Source organism: Myodes glareolus, chromosome 1, assembly GCF_982192425.1.
Source record: "Myodes glareolus chromosome 1, mMyoGla1.1, whole genome shotgun sequence".
Classification (NCBI taxonomy): domain Eukaryota; kingdom Metazoa; phylum Chordata; class Mammalia; order Rodentia; family Cricetidae; genus Myodes; species Myodes glareolus.
In genome coordinates, this window is record NC_142026.1 from 17713305 (window position 1) to 17728336 (window position 15032).

At 45.5% G+C, this 15032-nt stretch overlaps 1 protein-coding gene across 1 annotated transcript; it reads right to left on the minus strand.

Moving 5' to 3' along the window:
- Positions 1-8219: 8219 nt before the first annotated feature.
- On the minus strand, positions 8220-14719 carry Resp18 (regulated endocrine specific protein 18). The gene is made up of 6 exons (XM_048459293.3): positions 14551-14719; positions 12109-12213; positions 10553-10688; positions 10328-10367; positions 10117-10206; positions 8220-8377 (listed from the first exon to the last, which is right to left on the minus strand). The coding sequence occupies exons 1-6, from the start codon at positions 14654-14656 to the stop codon at positions 8327-8329; spliced, it is 528 nt and encodes a 175-aa protein (XP_048315250.2). The 5' UTR covers positions 14657-14719; the 3' UTR covers positions 8220-8326.
- Between the last annotated feature and the right edge of the window lie 313 nt (positions 14720-15032).

The following is a 15032-nucleotide window of genomic DNA, read 5'->3' on the forward strand; positions in this document are numbered from 1 at the left end:
TGTGGTGAACAAGAAAGATACGTGGGCCAGCGAGTACACACCCTAAGACAAGAGGCGTAAGAAACCAGAATAGGAACTTGTAATGCATCTCCATCACAGCTACTGGCGTCATCCCGAAGATAAGGGATGGTTGGGCACGTGTGCCTGAATAGCCTTGAGCTAGTTGCTTACCTTGTTTGGTAAAGGGGAGGGGCAAAGGCACCTGCCCCAGCGGAGGTGGTGAGAATTTATGCGTTAACTCATCTCTGGGCCAAGACCTATACTTGCACATCACAAACGCTCCTGTGCATTAACTTCTTTTCCTCTTGCAATCTGTCTTGAAAATTTTTTCTTTGGTATCTGTTTTCTTTTAGTTAATATATAGCAGCATACACATATCACAGTGTGACATTTCAGTACCTGTACATGCATGTATGCAGTGAGCAATAAACAGATCCACATATCTGGCTTAACTATTACCTCAGACATTCATAGTGTGTTTGTGTTAGGAATGCCCAGAATCTTTCCTATCAGCTAATTTGAAATAGCCAATGCATTGTTGCCACCAATAGTTATCCTACTCTGTTACAGAATGTCAGAAGTTGCCTTGCTTCCCCCAGCCGCACCCCTGCAAGCACTGACATTTGTTATTGGCTTTGAGGGTCCCTTAGCCTCTCCTGTCTCAAGCTTATCAGCGACCTCATGGTTTCTACCATGAGGTACACATCAGACCACTTCTTTCCACCCTAACTGCTTCAGTTAGACCATTTCCTCAAGCCGAGCAGTTTCCTCCATGGCTTTTGGATACCGCTCTTATTTATCCAGTCAGCCATGGAGTTTTCTCTTTTTTTCCCCCATGGAGTTTTCTAAAGTTCCAATTTGATTACCTTCTAGCTGCTTTGTTTATTTGTTTATTTTGTTTTTAAGACAATATGGGTCTGGTGAGATGACTCAGTCAGCAAAGACATTCACTACCCAAACCTGATGACCTGAGTTTGATCCTCTGAATCCATATAAAGATAGATGGAGAGGACTGTCTCTAAGATATTGCCTTCTGACCTCTACCTGAGTGCTTCCCTCCACACACACGCACGCACACACACACACACACGCACGCACACACAAGCACACGCACGCGCACACAGGCACACACACATAAAGAGAGAGAGAGAGAGAGAGAGAGAGAGAGAGAGAATAAAGTTTTATAAAATGAATTAAAAAGACAAAATGGTTTGGTGAAAAAGAAAAACCAAAGTGGTTTGGTGAAAAAACACTTATCTAGATTTCACAGTTATTGATATTTGGGAGATGTTTTTCCCTTTTAATATTTAAATAGAAATGATAGAAATTAGAAATTTCACTTATAAATATTTCAACATGCATCTCTAGGAAATAAGGACACTTTCCTACAATAATGTCGCTTAGAGCTCAATTCATATTCAAATATCTCAAATTGTTTGCAACTTGTCTTTTCAGCTTTTTTGTTCATAGAGGAGTCAATCAAGGGTCACTACTGCATTTAATTATATTCTTTCTTTATTTATTTTTGTTTTGTTTCTTCAAAGACAGGGTTTATCTGTGTCCTGGCCATCCTGAACTCACTCTACAGACCAGGCTGGCCTCAAGCTCAAAGATCAACCTACCTCTGCCCCCTGAGTGCTGGGATTAAAGGCATGCTCCACCATTGACCACTGCCTGGCCAAATATAATTGTGTTCTTAATTCTTTTTACTTAACACAGATACCTAATTGTCACCCTTCCTCCATTTTTCACATGGTCATGTGGGATAGGAAGCCAATCATTTTTCTCCTCTGAACTCCTCATCTTCTAGATTTGCCTCAGTGTGGGTTTCCCTGCATTGATGTATCACATACATCCTCTGTATTTTCTTCTGTACAGTAGAAATTATCCCTAAAGTGTTAGTTGGATTGCATTTTTTTAAAATATAAACAAAATACCTTTAATTGCTTCATTCCAGGAGATGCATAAAGTCTGGTTATGCTACTACAGGGGGATGTTAAAACCGACAACCAGTCTAAAGTAGAGCCAGCCACATCTTTCCTAACATGATGAGCACGACACGAAATCCATGAATATGTTGGCACCATGAGAACATTTAGCTCCCCAACCATCAACTTTTTCATCTGGTATTGTGTTCTTCCTGTTCCTCCTTTTAGTATCTGCTTGGAATGAGACTCAGAGCCTCTGACATGCTAAGCAAGTTCTGTACCATTGAGCTACGTCCCTGGTCCTCAGGGGGTGATTTCTGGATTTCTGACTGAAATATTTTATTCAAGTTTGGAAAATGTAATTTTTTATTTTCTCATTCTTTTGACATTATCAGCTTTCAGACATTACCCTGAAATACAATGCCAAATGAAGTAGAATGTGTTCTCTCTCTCTCTCTCTCTCTCTCTCTCTCTGTGTGTGTGTGTGTGTGTGTGTGTGTGTGTGTCTGTCTGTCTGTATGTATGTATGTATGTATGTCTCTCTCTATCTCTGTGTGTGTGTGTGTCTGTCTGTCTGTCTCTCTGTCTCTGTCTCTCTCTGTTTTTGTTATTCGAGACAGGGCTTCTCTTTGTAGCCCTGGCTGTCCTGGAGCTCACTCTGTAGACCAGGCTGGCGTCAAATTCACAGATATCCTCCTGCCTCTGCCTCCTGAGTGTTGGGATTAAAGGTGTGCACCACCGCTGCCCATCTTCGAATATATATTTTAACCTCTGATCTTACATTCACATTAAGAAGTAGTTGTAATAGTTACCTCAATAGTAGTTTGTGAGTTTTATTAGAGTACTTTTGTGATTTTTCTTTTTTAAATATTACTATTTATATAGTCAATGTGCATTGCATTGATCAGTCACAATAATTACATTTTGAAATTCAAATTATCCCCAAACAAGCGGGCGACAGGTCCTTGAATTAGATTTCAATGTCCTTTTGAAATATCCCATAAATCACTAAATCTCTCTCTGTGTGTCTCGCTCTGTCTCTGTCTGTCTGTCTGTCTGTCTGTCTGTCTCTCTCTCTCTCTTTCGTTCACTCGCTCACTCTCTCTTTTGTCACTCCGAGATGTACCGGGTTTTTCTTTTTCTTTTTCTGTCTGTTGATATGGAAGCAGCCATTCATCTAAAGAGATAAGGTAGCTTTTTAGTAAGGGCTGATTTTAGAGGCTAGAATCTGAATGTTAGGAGCGAAATGGCTGCTAAGGGGAACACTGACTCCAGACCTTTTCTATGACCTGAACCAGGGTATTAAGATACAACACACACATGCATACTCCAATTTGTACTTATAGATTCATTTATTTATGCAGTTTTTGTATATGAGTGCTCTATTTGCATGAATGCCTGCATGACAGAGGAGGGCAACAAATTCCACTGGAGATGGTTGTGAGCCACTCCATGGTTACTGGGAATTGAACTCAAGATCTCTGGAAGAGCAGTCAGGGCTCTTAACCACTGAGCCATCTCAACTAGTCTTCCAACTAGCATTTAATGATGTTTTCTACTGAGCTTTCTACCCTTGTAGTTCTTTATTCTTATGCTGGAAACTAGGGTTCCTGGTGACATTAATATAACCACACGTATGATTAATCTAATACACAACCAACAATGCACATAGAATAATACAAATATTGCCCTACTAATAAAACAGTGAACGCTGTAGAGATGACTCAGGGGTTAAGAGTCCCTAGTACCCTCTTGCAGAGGACTCTAATTCAGTTCCCAGCATCCCTAAGGAGACTCACAACCATCTGTACAGTACCTCCAGTTCCAGAGGGTTCACTGGCCTCTTCTGACCTCCTCAGGCACCAGGCTTGCATGTGGTTGCATGCTGGCAAAACACTCATACACTAAAATAATAAAGCAAAGGATACGTGTTTTTGAGATAGGATCTGCCTTGGCTGGCATAGAACTCTCTATTGCAGCGAAGGTTGGTCTCAAACTCACAGAGCTCTGTTTGCCTCTGTCTCCCAAGTGCTGGATTAAAAGCATGTACCATCATATATACCTGACCTAAATTTTGCCTTTAAATATAATTTCTAAGGAAGCATAATCAGAATACTGTGCTCTAGGATTATTTCAAATAGCTCTTCTGTTTGTGTAATTATGGTTGGCAATTTGATATATAATTAATGTCTTTTGTTTCAGTTTATTTTTAGCTATAGGATGGTGCTTTATATTCTTGATATAATTTTATTTTGAGCCCTTTGCGAAGCTATGGAATGTAATCAGATATGCTTGCAGAACTCTTCTACTGACTTCTACAACACCCCTGCCACCTTCCATTTTGTCCCGTCGGTTCCCCCTTTTAAAGTTTATAGATTGTTAACTATCACAGATAAATACACAAAACAAAAGGAAATACCTTGTTTTCTTGGCCATCCAGGCCACCCGGTTGCAGAAGTGAAGCATTTCCAGCACCCCAGAAGCCTCGCCAAGCATCAGACATTACCCTTTCCAATGCTGACTGGAATCACTCTCTTAGTGACCATGTCCCTTGTGGCTTAGAGCTGAACATGGCACCACAAACTGTTGGTCGAGTGGGGGTCATCATGGGTCATCATGAACTGATAACTGTGTTTGCCCTGTGTGTGTTTGCTACTGCGCCTGTGTTGGAGGGGGTAAGTGGCCTGAAGCAACCTCACAGGGAGGTGGGGGACTGGGGAACGGAACACCCTGGCCTCTCCTCAACACTCCCCTCTAATCTCCTTTTAGATATTCTCATCTTGCTAACCTAATGAAGATCCAGAGGAAGAGATATTCATTCACAACGCTCCCCTGGGACAGAAAAGGAGGTGAAGATTAATGAAGGGAAAATTGTAGCTGCAGAAAATATAAGACACCCATTTATTTACCCATTATTTGAATTGGCCTATTTCCCCCTCCTCCTCCTCCTCTTCGTCCTCCTCTTCGTCCTCCTCCTCCTCCTTCTTTTTCTTCTTCTTCTTCTTCTTCTTCTTCTTCTTCTTCTTCTTCTTCTTCTTCTTCTTCTCTTCTTCTTCTTCTTCTTCTTCTTCTTCTTCTTCTCTCTCTCTCTCTCATGGAAATCATTGGTCAGTTATTTATTTTCTTATTTATTTATTTTCTCCTCCTTCTCATTATTATTGTGTTTTACTTTTCAGAAGTTAATAACTATTAATATCTTTTCTCTGTGTCTGTCTTTCTTCAAATTTCCCTTTTTATAGGGACAGCGGCCACTGTGGACTAAAGTTCATTTTGATGACCTCATTTTAACTCCACAGCTTTCTTTACAAATAAGCTCATGTCTGGAGGTTCCCAGGATTAGGATTTGAGTTTGGAGGAGGCAGAATTCAAACCACAGCAGCTGTCAGGTCCATAAACACATCTTCGGGGCCTCTCGAATTGTCCTTCCTCACTCTCTTTCTTTTGGTTGTATTTCAGTCAGAAGTGGTCCCTGTTCTTTCTGCACCCGAACCCACTGTGCAGAAACCCAAGACCTCACTTTCCTACAACTTTCCCTGCCGCTCCCTCTTTCAGAATCATGTAGTGATTTATGTCTGTCAAGAGTGATTCAAGTTGTGTTACCTGATCCTTTGTAACAAAAATCAGGCCTACTTTCCTTTCAAAAGCTCTTATCTGAGCCAGGCATGGTGACACACGCACTCGGGAGGCAGAGGCAGGTGGATCTCTGCAAGAGGATCTCTGCAGGTGGATCTCTGCAAGAGGACAGCCTGAACTACAGAGAGAGTTCCAGGACACCAGGACTGTTACACAGAAAAACCCTGTCTCAAAAAGCAAAGCAAAACAAAAGCAAACAAAAAGAGAAAAGAAAAGAAAGTTTCTATGTGGGGCTGAAGAGACGGCAAAGGACTGGGGTTTGGTTCCAGGCTCCCACAGTGGCTTACAACTATCTGTAACTTCAGTTCCTGGAGGTCCAACACCCCTTTCTGGTTTCCAAAGGCATCAGGCACGCATGTAGTACATACACATATATAACAGCAAACACTCACACACATAAAATAAAAATACATAAATATCAAGAAGTTCCCATCTTTTCTACCTATTCACTCCAGTTCATAGTTAGCAGACTTTCAAACTTCCACTACTGCTTTCCCCCTAACCTCTGCCACCTTTTCCTGGGGGTGGAAATATTAGAAGGGACGGGAAATGGACCACAGAGGGCCACTTTGATTTTTAGGACATGATTGAGAAGGTGTGCTAAGGATGAGGCTCCTATGTGTAAAAATAACAGTGCATGCAAGAGTCTGGAAGTATAGGCCCTGGCACATGTGCCCAGCACAATTAGGGCTGAGTTGCTAGAGCAAACAGTATGTATGATACAAGGGAAAGCAGAGTTGACTGAAGGGATTGGCAAGAATCTAACTACTCCATGGACCAGACATATTGCTTGGACTTCTCCCTTGAAAATTATTTATAACCAAACTCTCCAACAGTGAATATGTTGTTTTATTCATGACTGGCTCACCAATGCCTAGAGGGGTGTGTACCAATGCCTAGAGGGTGTGTACCCATGCCTAGAGGGATGTGAACCCATGCCTGGAGGGTGTGTACCATGCCTAGAGGGTGTGCACCCATGTCTGGAGGGTGTGTACCCATGTCTAGAGGGTGTGCACCCATGCCTAGAGGATGTATACCCATGCCTAGAGGGTGTGTACCCATGCCTAGATGATGTGTACCAATGCCTAGAGGGCATGCACCAATGTCTAGAGGGTGTGTGCCCATGCCTAGAGGGTGTGTACCAATGCCTAGAGTGTGTATGCCTAGAGGGTGTGTACCCATGCTTAGAGGGTGTATACCAATGCCTAGAGGATGTAAACCCATGCCTAGAGGGTGTGCACCCATGCCTAGAGGGGTGTGTACCAATACCTAGAGGGTGTGTACCTATGCCTAGATGATGTGTACCAATGCCTAGAAGGGTGTGTACCAATGCCTAGAGTATGTACACCCATGCCTAGAGGAGTGTGTGCCATTGCCTAGAGGGGTGTGTACCAATGCCTAGAGGTGTGTACCCATGCCTAGAGGGTGTGTACCAATGCCTAGAGGAGGGTGTAGCACACAGTAGACTTAGTAGGACCAACTCAAAAGAGACAAGAAATTGGGAGCTGCATTTTATGTGTGAGGTTGCCCTGGAAACTACAAATTAGTACTAGAAAACTCAATCCTATTAAAGAAGAAAAGTCCAAGCTGGGTGGTGGTGGTATATGCCTTTAATCCCAGCACTCTGGAGTCAGAGACAAACAGATCTCTGAGTTCGAGGTCAGTCTAGTCTACAGAAAGAATTCTAGGACAGTCGGGGCTACACAGAGAAAACCTGTCTCAGAAAGAAAGGAAGGAAGGAAGGAAGGAAGGAAGGAAGGAAGGAAGGAAGAAAAACAGAAAGAAAGAAAGAAAGAAAGAAAGAAAGAGAGAGAGAGAGAGAGAGAGAGAAAGAAAGAAAGAAAGAAAGAAAGAAAGAAAGAAAGAAAGAAAGAAAGAAAGAAAAGGTGGGCTATGGTGTGAAACATGGTGTTGAACAGGTCACTGCTGGGGCTGGTAGCCACTGGGCATCCTCTGAAGAATATCCAATATTCTTCAGAACTGTCCATGAGGGAAGTCCTCGGGAACATTAAATCCCAGGCCCTTCGGGACAGTCTGAAGCACAGAAAGGTACATTCTATGAATTCCCAGATGAGACACAGAGAATGGGAATGGGAAGATGTTAGCGGAGATAGAAACTATTCACTTGCTGTGGTTGGGTGATGATGTGGTCAGGAGCTAAGGGATGGGATGCCCACCGTTTTTGCTTCCTTCAGATGCTTGAATGAATCAATACTATCTCTGACTATACTTCAAAGCTTCCGAGATTATAAGGTATATTCGTAGAGGTACCGAATGCAGACAGGCACAGGAGCTTGGCACAATGGTTCTCAGGGTTAAACAAAGAAGAAAGGCCATAGGAGCAGGTTTGGGGGACTAGCAATGGTTAATTGATTTGATGGATGCAAGGATCAAACGAATGGAAAGAAGTGACAGGGGAGAAATGTGGATTCTATTCCATGTAACACGGAAGGCTGGGCAACCAGATCGCACAACATGGCCAGGGTGCCAGTGGAAAAGGCTACCGTGACAGCAGTGGTCACCCCTCACATTCCTACTTGAGAAAGCAGCCTTCGAGCAAGCATTCAGAGCTGTGTCTTCTTTGCCCTCTCTCCCATGGGAACTTCTGTTCAATTCCTGTCCCATGTGCCCGGCCTCGAGACAGGCTCACAGAAAGCGTTTGCATAAAAGGCAACTTTAATTATCCTTATTTGGGTCATCCAAGAATTGCCCCTTTGAGGGCAATAAGGAGGGTCTTGGGGAAAGGGACTTTATACAACGAGATCTCAGTCAGCGACAAGGTTGAGACCCACAGTGGGGGCTTGTCCAAAGAAGCCCTAAAAGAGAAGAAACAGGAAATTGAAGTCAGACTGGAGAGACATTGTGCCTCTCTATCTGCCCTTTTCCCCCAAATACGCAATAACTATTTGGTTTGAGTAAGCCTTCCCCGTGGTGATTCAGCCCATGGGTTGATAACCTAAGCTCCTGGCTCCCACAGAACGCTTCTCCTCCCGCTGATTCCTGTTATAGCGGGGAGCTGGAGAAGAATGGCAAAACTTCGTTCGTGTTCCTGGAGGCACCACAGTCACCAGTTCAGCGCAGGTGGGTCTCTGTCGTATTATGTTACCCCAGCAACTAAGCCAGGTTTAGAAACCCTAGCTGCCATGCTGCAGGAATGCGAGTCCGTTTTCCTGGGAAGCATCAAGGGCTGGGACCCACTTCTCACAGGCTCCCTTTAGATGGAGGGTGTGCATAGGGAAAGCAGGAGGGGACAATTGTCAGCACCATTGCTACTACCCAAATCCAAGCCCTTTCTGCCTCCCTGGACCAGAGTGGCCCATCTCCCATATCTCCATTTTCATCCTTGCTCTTCTTACTGTCCCATCATCATTGTAAGGATTTTTGGGGTTTTTTTTGTTTGTTTTTTGTTTTTTGTTTTTTAAGAGGGGCAGAGTGTTGTTCTGTAGCTACAATCTTGCCACCTCAGTCTCCTGAATACTAGGATTCAGTGTGCACCACCACACCTCACGACTAGGGTGGCCCTTTAAAAATTAAATGTCTCGTAAAGACATTCCCTTCTTCAAAATATTCCAATAACTCCCCGCAGTTCTTAATGTAAAGTGTGCTCTGTGAGCCCCTACATGGGCTTCCTTCCTCATCCTTAGCTCTGTTACTGGATGCTGCCTTCCTTCCTCATCCTTAGCTCTGTTACTGGATGTTGCCTTCCTTCCTCATCCTTAGCTCTGTTACTGGATGTTGCCTTCCTTCTCTATCCTTAGATGTCACTGGATGCTGCCTTCCTTCCCCATCCTTAGATGTCACTGGATGCTCACTTTCTTCCCCATCCTTAGCTCTGTTACTGGATGCTGCCTTCCTTCCCCATCCTTAGCTGTCACTGGATTCTCTGCTCCTCCACCTGGCCATGGCATTCTTGCCTCCAGACATTTGTGGTTCCAGTGCCCCCTCCTTTGAGTCTTCTGACTGTTACTCTCTCTTGTCATTTGTGTCTTAGCCCTAAACAAGACTTTTCAATATGGGGAAATCTGATGTTTGGAACACCCCCACCTCCAAGGCCTCGAGTGAGAGGACAGGAATCCTACAGGGGAGCTGGAAATTGGGAGGCCTGGGTCTAGTCACATGGACACAGCATGGCAGGCTAAGGAAGCTTTATTGGCAGCCTGCGCCCCAAATTCCATCTGTAAAGATATTAGATGGGTGGTTTCTAGTCTGCCTGGGCCATTCCAGAGCAAGGCAGAAGATGCTGTTGAAGCCTCTGCCCCATGCTTCCACGATATACAAAGCTCCTCTTAGCTAAGCTGGCAGTCCTTCGGTTTCCAATTCCTGTTTTAAACTCAAACCTGATGTGTGATCTTTCAGCTTTTGTCCTCCTTAGGAGCTCCCAGAAGCTGTGTCATGCCCCACCACTCTCTCATCTAGATACCTAGATACCAGTCTATAAGCAAGCAAGACTACCTTTGGGTACAAAAGTTTGCTTCATCCCTCTTTTATACCCACCCTCCCCCCATTTAAACATGTCTTTGGTGACTCTAGTGTCCTAGGAGAACTGAACCCTCACCTTGGTGGGGTGAGTTGCTTCTTGCTTTGGAGCCTTTGGAACGACTTTGGGGACAAAGCATCGGTCCTTGCTCACCTTGACTGTTGGACTCTAATGGGGGAGAGAAGGCAGGAGTCAGGAAAGAGGCAGGAAGAATGAGACGATCTGAGCAGGAAAGTCAAAGGAATCCAAAGCCAGGGTTCACAGTTTGGGGGAGGATAAACGGTCTCACCTTGGGGTATAAGAGCCCAAGTTTCTCTTCTTGTTTACACCTAGAAGAGACAGGGATGACCAGGTGGAACCTCAGTTTGCCAATACCCCCCCTTTCTGAAGGACAAGTATTATCCTCATAGAATTATTCCCCACTGACCCTAGAGTTGGAGCACAGTACTTCCGGCAGCTTCTACACACAGTTCTAGTGCCCTAAATAGCAGGGGCCGACCAAAGGTTTCCATACCTCATCCCAGTGGCTGCAGTGGGGGAAAATGCCTTCTCATCTTTCTGGCACAGCCTATGTTGGAGGTGGAGTCTGTTGAGGTGCTCCACCTTCTTGGTCAGTACTTCCTCGGCTATTTCATCTGCCCAGAACAGGTCTGCAGGGAGAAAGGATGGAGTGAAACCGCACCAGGGGCAGAGAGACCTTGCCCTCCAGTTTATGTAAAACCATATTTAATGGAGAAAGTTACGTGTTGTGGTATGGAAAGTTTGCTGAGCACAGTACGGAAACATCCTAGCTAATGAATCTGCTGACTCTCTTGTTAACACAGTGGGATCAAGTGAAGTCAAAGGTGGAAACAAATACCAAAAAAAAGAAAAGAAAAGAAAAAACCCAAACCAAACCACACAACACCAAAAACCCTCCAATGCAGCTATGCAAACGTTGGTGTGTTAAAGTATCTTGTAAGGCTCATTAGTACAAGGTTGCTGTTTTTTACACTCAGATTCAGTAGGTTGGGGTGAAGTTAAAGAATTACATTTTACTGTGTGTGTGTGTGTGTGTGTGCACGCCTGCATGTGTACAGGCATCTGCAGACCAGAGTGTCTTCTTAATCACTTCCCATATTATTTTCTTTGAGTCTGTGATTTTTTTCCTTGACTTTTCATTTCATTCTGTTTATTACCACCACCACCACCACCACCACCACCACCACCACCACCACCACCACCACCACCATGGTGAGTGTGTGTGTGTGCACGTGTGTGTGCATGTGTGCATATGGCTGTGAAGGTCAGGGTAAAATTTATGGGTTCTGAGATTTGAACTCAGTTCATCCAGAAGTGCCTCTACCCACTGAGCCATCCTGTTGGCTCCCTACCTTATTCCTGAGGTAGGGTCTTTCGCTGAGTTTATCAGGTGAGACTAACTGCTCAGTGAGCTCCAGGAATCTCCCTGTCTCTATGTCCCCACCTCCAGCACAGGTTTTACAGACATGTGTCACTGCTCCTGTCTGGGTGATGGGATACAAACTCTGGTCCTCCTAATTGGATGGCAGACATTTCCCAACTGAGCCACCTCCCCAGACTTAGGATTGAATATTTCTAATCGATTTCTTGATGATGATCCATGTGTTGCTGGTCTAGGAACTTTTTAAAGAATTGGGTATAGTAATATTAACTCAAGGCAGATTTTCTATCCTACCTATGCGACAGAAGGATCAGCCATTCATCACTAATGGACCGCCTATCTCTCTACTTTATTATATAGTTTTCCTGTTTCCCACTCAGAGGCTGAGGGATTAAGGAATCCTGACTCTAGAAAAGTTCAGATGGTTCCAGAGGTAGGTAGGGACTGGTCCCAAGGACTTGTATGCTGTCTTCTTCCAGGGTGTTCAAGTGATAACAATCTCTTTATCTAGATTGTACCACACTTTTTTCTTGTTTCCTTTTCCACTAAGGTGATAAGAAAGTAAAGGCATGCAAGCAAGAGAAATCTTACCCTCTGGCCAATAGCCCCTTGCTACTCTCCCCCAGATCCGACTGGGCCCCCATCTCTGTTTTCCGGCTTTTGCTTACCTTCTGGTATTAACTGCTGGAGGATGAGTTGAAAGTACCAGGAGACTGAAGCAGCGAATTCTTGGAACGACCAGAACTGCTCCGATGCTACTTGGCCCTGACCATCTAAGGGCAGAATAGCTCTGTCAGCAAAGACTTTGGGCTGAATCACTTCAAATACCAGCTAAAGGGAAGCCACTACCTTTTCCTCATTGTTAGCACAAAGCCAGGTCCTTCCCCACATCAGAGTTGCCACTCTCCTTCATCACCACCAGCCCCTGGACTCTATTCACTTTGTGTTTTGTCATTGTTTGAAATAGGGCTTTATTAAATAGTTCTGACTGTCCTGGAACTCACTATGTAGACCAGGCTGGCCTGAAACTCACAGACATCTACCTGCCTCTGCCTCTAGAATTAAGGGTCTGCACTGCCACACCTGGCTTCCATTCGGTCTTGGTATTAATATCCAGGAAAGAACCATGTGCACAGGCCAAAAAAGAAAAAAAAATTCTGTGAACGTTCAAATGGAAAAGGAATCTTGGCGAGCTACCCACTCATGGTGGGCAGTCAGACAGGCAGAGTCTGGCTACACACATGCTGGGCAGTTGGATAGACAGGTGGAATCTGGGAAGCAGACAAGCCGCATCTTAAGGAAAACTCTGAAGACAGGAGGGGCTGGAGAAAAGAACTGGAATCCTCAGAAAGAGAAAATACCATCTCCCCCAGTATCTTCAGGGGGCTGGGTCTCAGACTACCCTCCATACCAAAGTCTGTAGTTCTTCAAGACCCTAATACAAAATGCTTTATTACATGCATGTTATTTGCAAATATCCTCCTGTACATTTTATTTTTGATTGCACTTTGTGTGTGTGTGTGTGTGCGTGTGTGTGTGTGTGCATACTCACACACATACACATGCGTAGATAAAAGCATGTGCCACGGCATGAGTTTGGGGATCTGAGGACAACTTCCAAAGTCAGTTCTCTCCTTCTACTATGTGGTCCTGAAGGATTCAGCTCAGGTTGTCAGGCTTGGTGGCAAATGTCTGTATCTGCTGAGTTCTCCTGCCAGCCCCTTCTTGAGTATTTTAAATAATCCCTCAATTATTTACAATAGCTAATATAGAATGTAATAGTTACTTTATGCATTGTTTAGAGAATAATGACAAGGGAGGGTGTGTGCATTCAATCCACATTGGTGCAATTGAGGATGCAGAATTCCATGACGGAGAATGTGTGGGCAGGGAGGGCCGACTGTATTCTTGTGTGTAAGGTTTGAAGGTTGGGATCTATTCCCTAAACCCCAGTTTGCCCAACTGTGTGTAAGAGAAGGGCAGGGATGAAGAAGCTCCTGGTTCTTGTTCCAGACAAGTGAGTATGACTAAAGAATAAATCTCCTTACACCACTTCAGCTAATTAAAAAAAGAAAGAGAGAAGGCTGGTCTCAAATTCTCAATTCTGATTGAGCCTCTTTAGTACTAGAATCATAGGTCTTCCAAGAACGGGCAATGCTCCCCCTCACTCCATTCAGATGGATGCTCAATACAATCGGGAACGATCCCGATCCCAGGAAGAAATGGACCTTCTAGTGCCCTGGTGAAAGAGAACTTCCGGAGGAGAGACGTTGTTGTCTGAGACAGCGGCTCCAGAGAGGTAATGGAGTTGTGGGGACTTGGAGCTACACCAGGACCACAGAATGAGTGGAGCTGTCCGTGGTGCTGAGGGCCAGGAGCGGTCACCGTGGGCGGTAAGGAGAGACACCTCGGTATCTGCAATTCACACCCCACCCCCATGTCACCCCAACCCCGCCCGCCTCAGCCCTCCCTTCGTCTGACACCAGACCTCATCCCACAGTGCCTTGCGAATGCCCTGCATTGGCGTCCAAACCCAAGAATCCCGCCGGGAGACTGGACGTCAGACTAGGACTTTATGCAGTGTCTGCGCAGGTATTCTGAGACTGCGCAGTCTGTCCCCGACTGTCTATTGCGGAGTGTGCACCGGTCCATCCAGGATGGCGCAGAACAGAGTCAGAGGAAGTCGATCGTCTTTCCCCTCCTAACTGTTTCACCCCAACCTGGCACTCCCCACCCCATCCAGTAGCCCCCTGGGCTCTGCGGGTCAGTGGCTGAGCCTTGCTCTGACTCTCAGCCCCACTCGGCTACTCTCTTGATCCCGGACCAAGTACCCAAATACAACCACTCCTGTCCCTATACCAAACCCAGTTCATCTCTGTCTTCCCCACTCCTTCCGAACCCCCAGCCTTCCCCTAGGTCCGCTCCTCCTATGGTTAGACCCCGTACACAAGCCCCAAGACTACAGCCACCCCCACCCCGAGACTCTCTGCATTCCTCTCCTCCGTCATCCCCAAACGCTTTTTGTCCTGAGTTTCAGCCTCGAAGGCCGGCTCCTCTGCTCTCAGAATTGCTCTCGGGCCCTGCCCGCACCCCCCGGGTTTCCTCCTGACCGTGGGTATTTATGTCGCCGCAGCTGCCTGGGCGGCTGTAAAGCAGAAGGAAGCAGACCAGGAGCTGAAGCCCCCTGGAGCCCTCGGGCCTCAGCGAGCTCTGCATCTTCCCTGGATCCGAGCGCTAGCTTCCTTCCCCGGGCTAGGTCTCAGTGGAGATGGCAACAACAGCCAGGGGGCTGGGCCAGGATCTGCAGAGCCCTCCTCCGCAGCTCGGCCAATCGCAAGCGGGCTCTGCCCCTGCAGACGCCTTCCCAAGTCCGCCATCTCCTTCTGGCCTCTGTCCATTCGACCTTCTGGAATTTCTGTCCTTACCCTCTACACACTTTTCGAGATAAACCTTCATTCTCAGTCCCCAGGGAGGGAGAAATTGATTGCTTTTAAAATGGGCGTGGGAACAGAACCAACTTCATGAGGTTGGTTGTGATATTTAAGTATGAACGGCGAGGGAAGAGTTAGCACTCAGTGTGATAGCTATTGCC

Coding starts and splice junctions, on each gene's coding strand:
- Resp18 (XM_048459293.3), bottom strand. CDS start 14,656: ATGCAGAGCTCGCTGAGGCCCGAGGGCTCCAGGGGGCTTCAGCTCCTG. Junction 12,214..14,550: donor CGGCGACATAAATACCCACG/GTCAGGAGGAAA, acceptor TTCTGCCCTTAG/ATGGTCAGGGCCAAGTAGCA. Junction 8,378..10,116: donor AAGCAACTCACCCCACCAAG/GTGAGGGTTCAG, acceptor CTTCTCTTTTAG/GGCTTCTTTGGACAAGCCCC.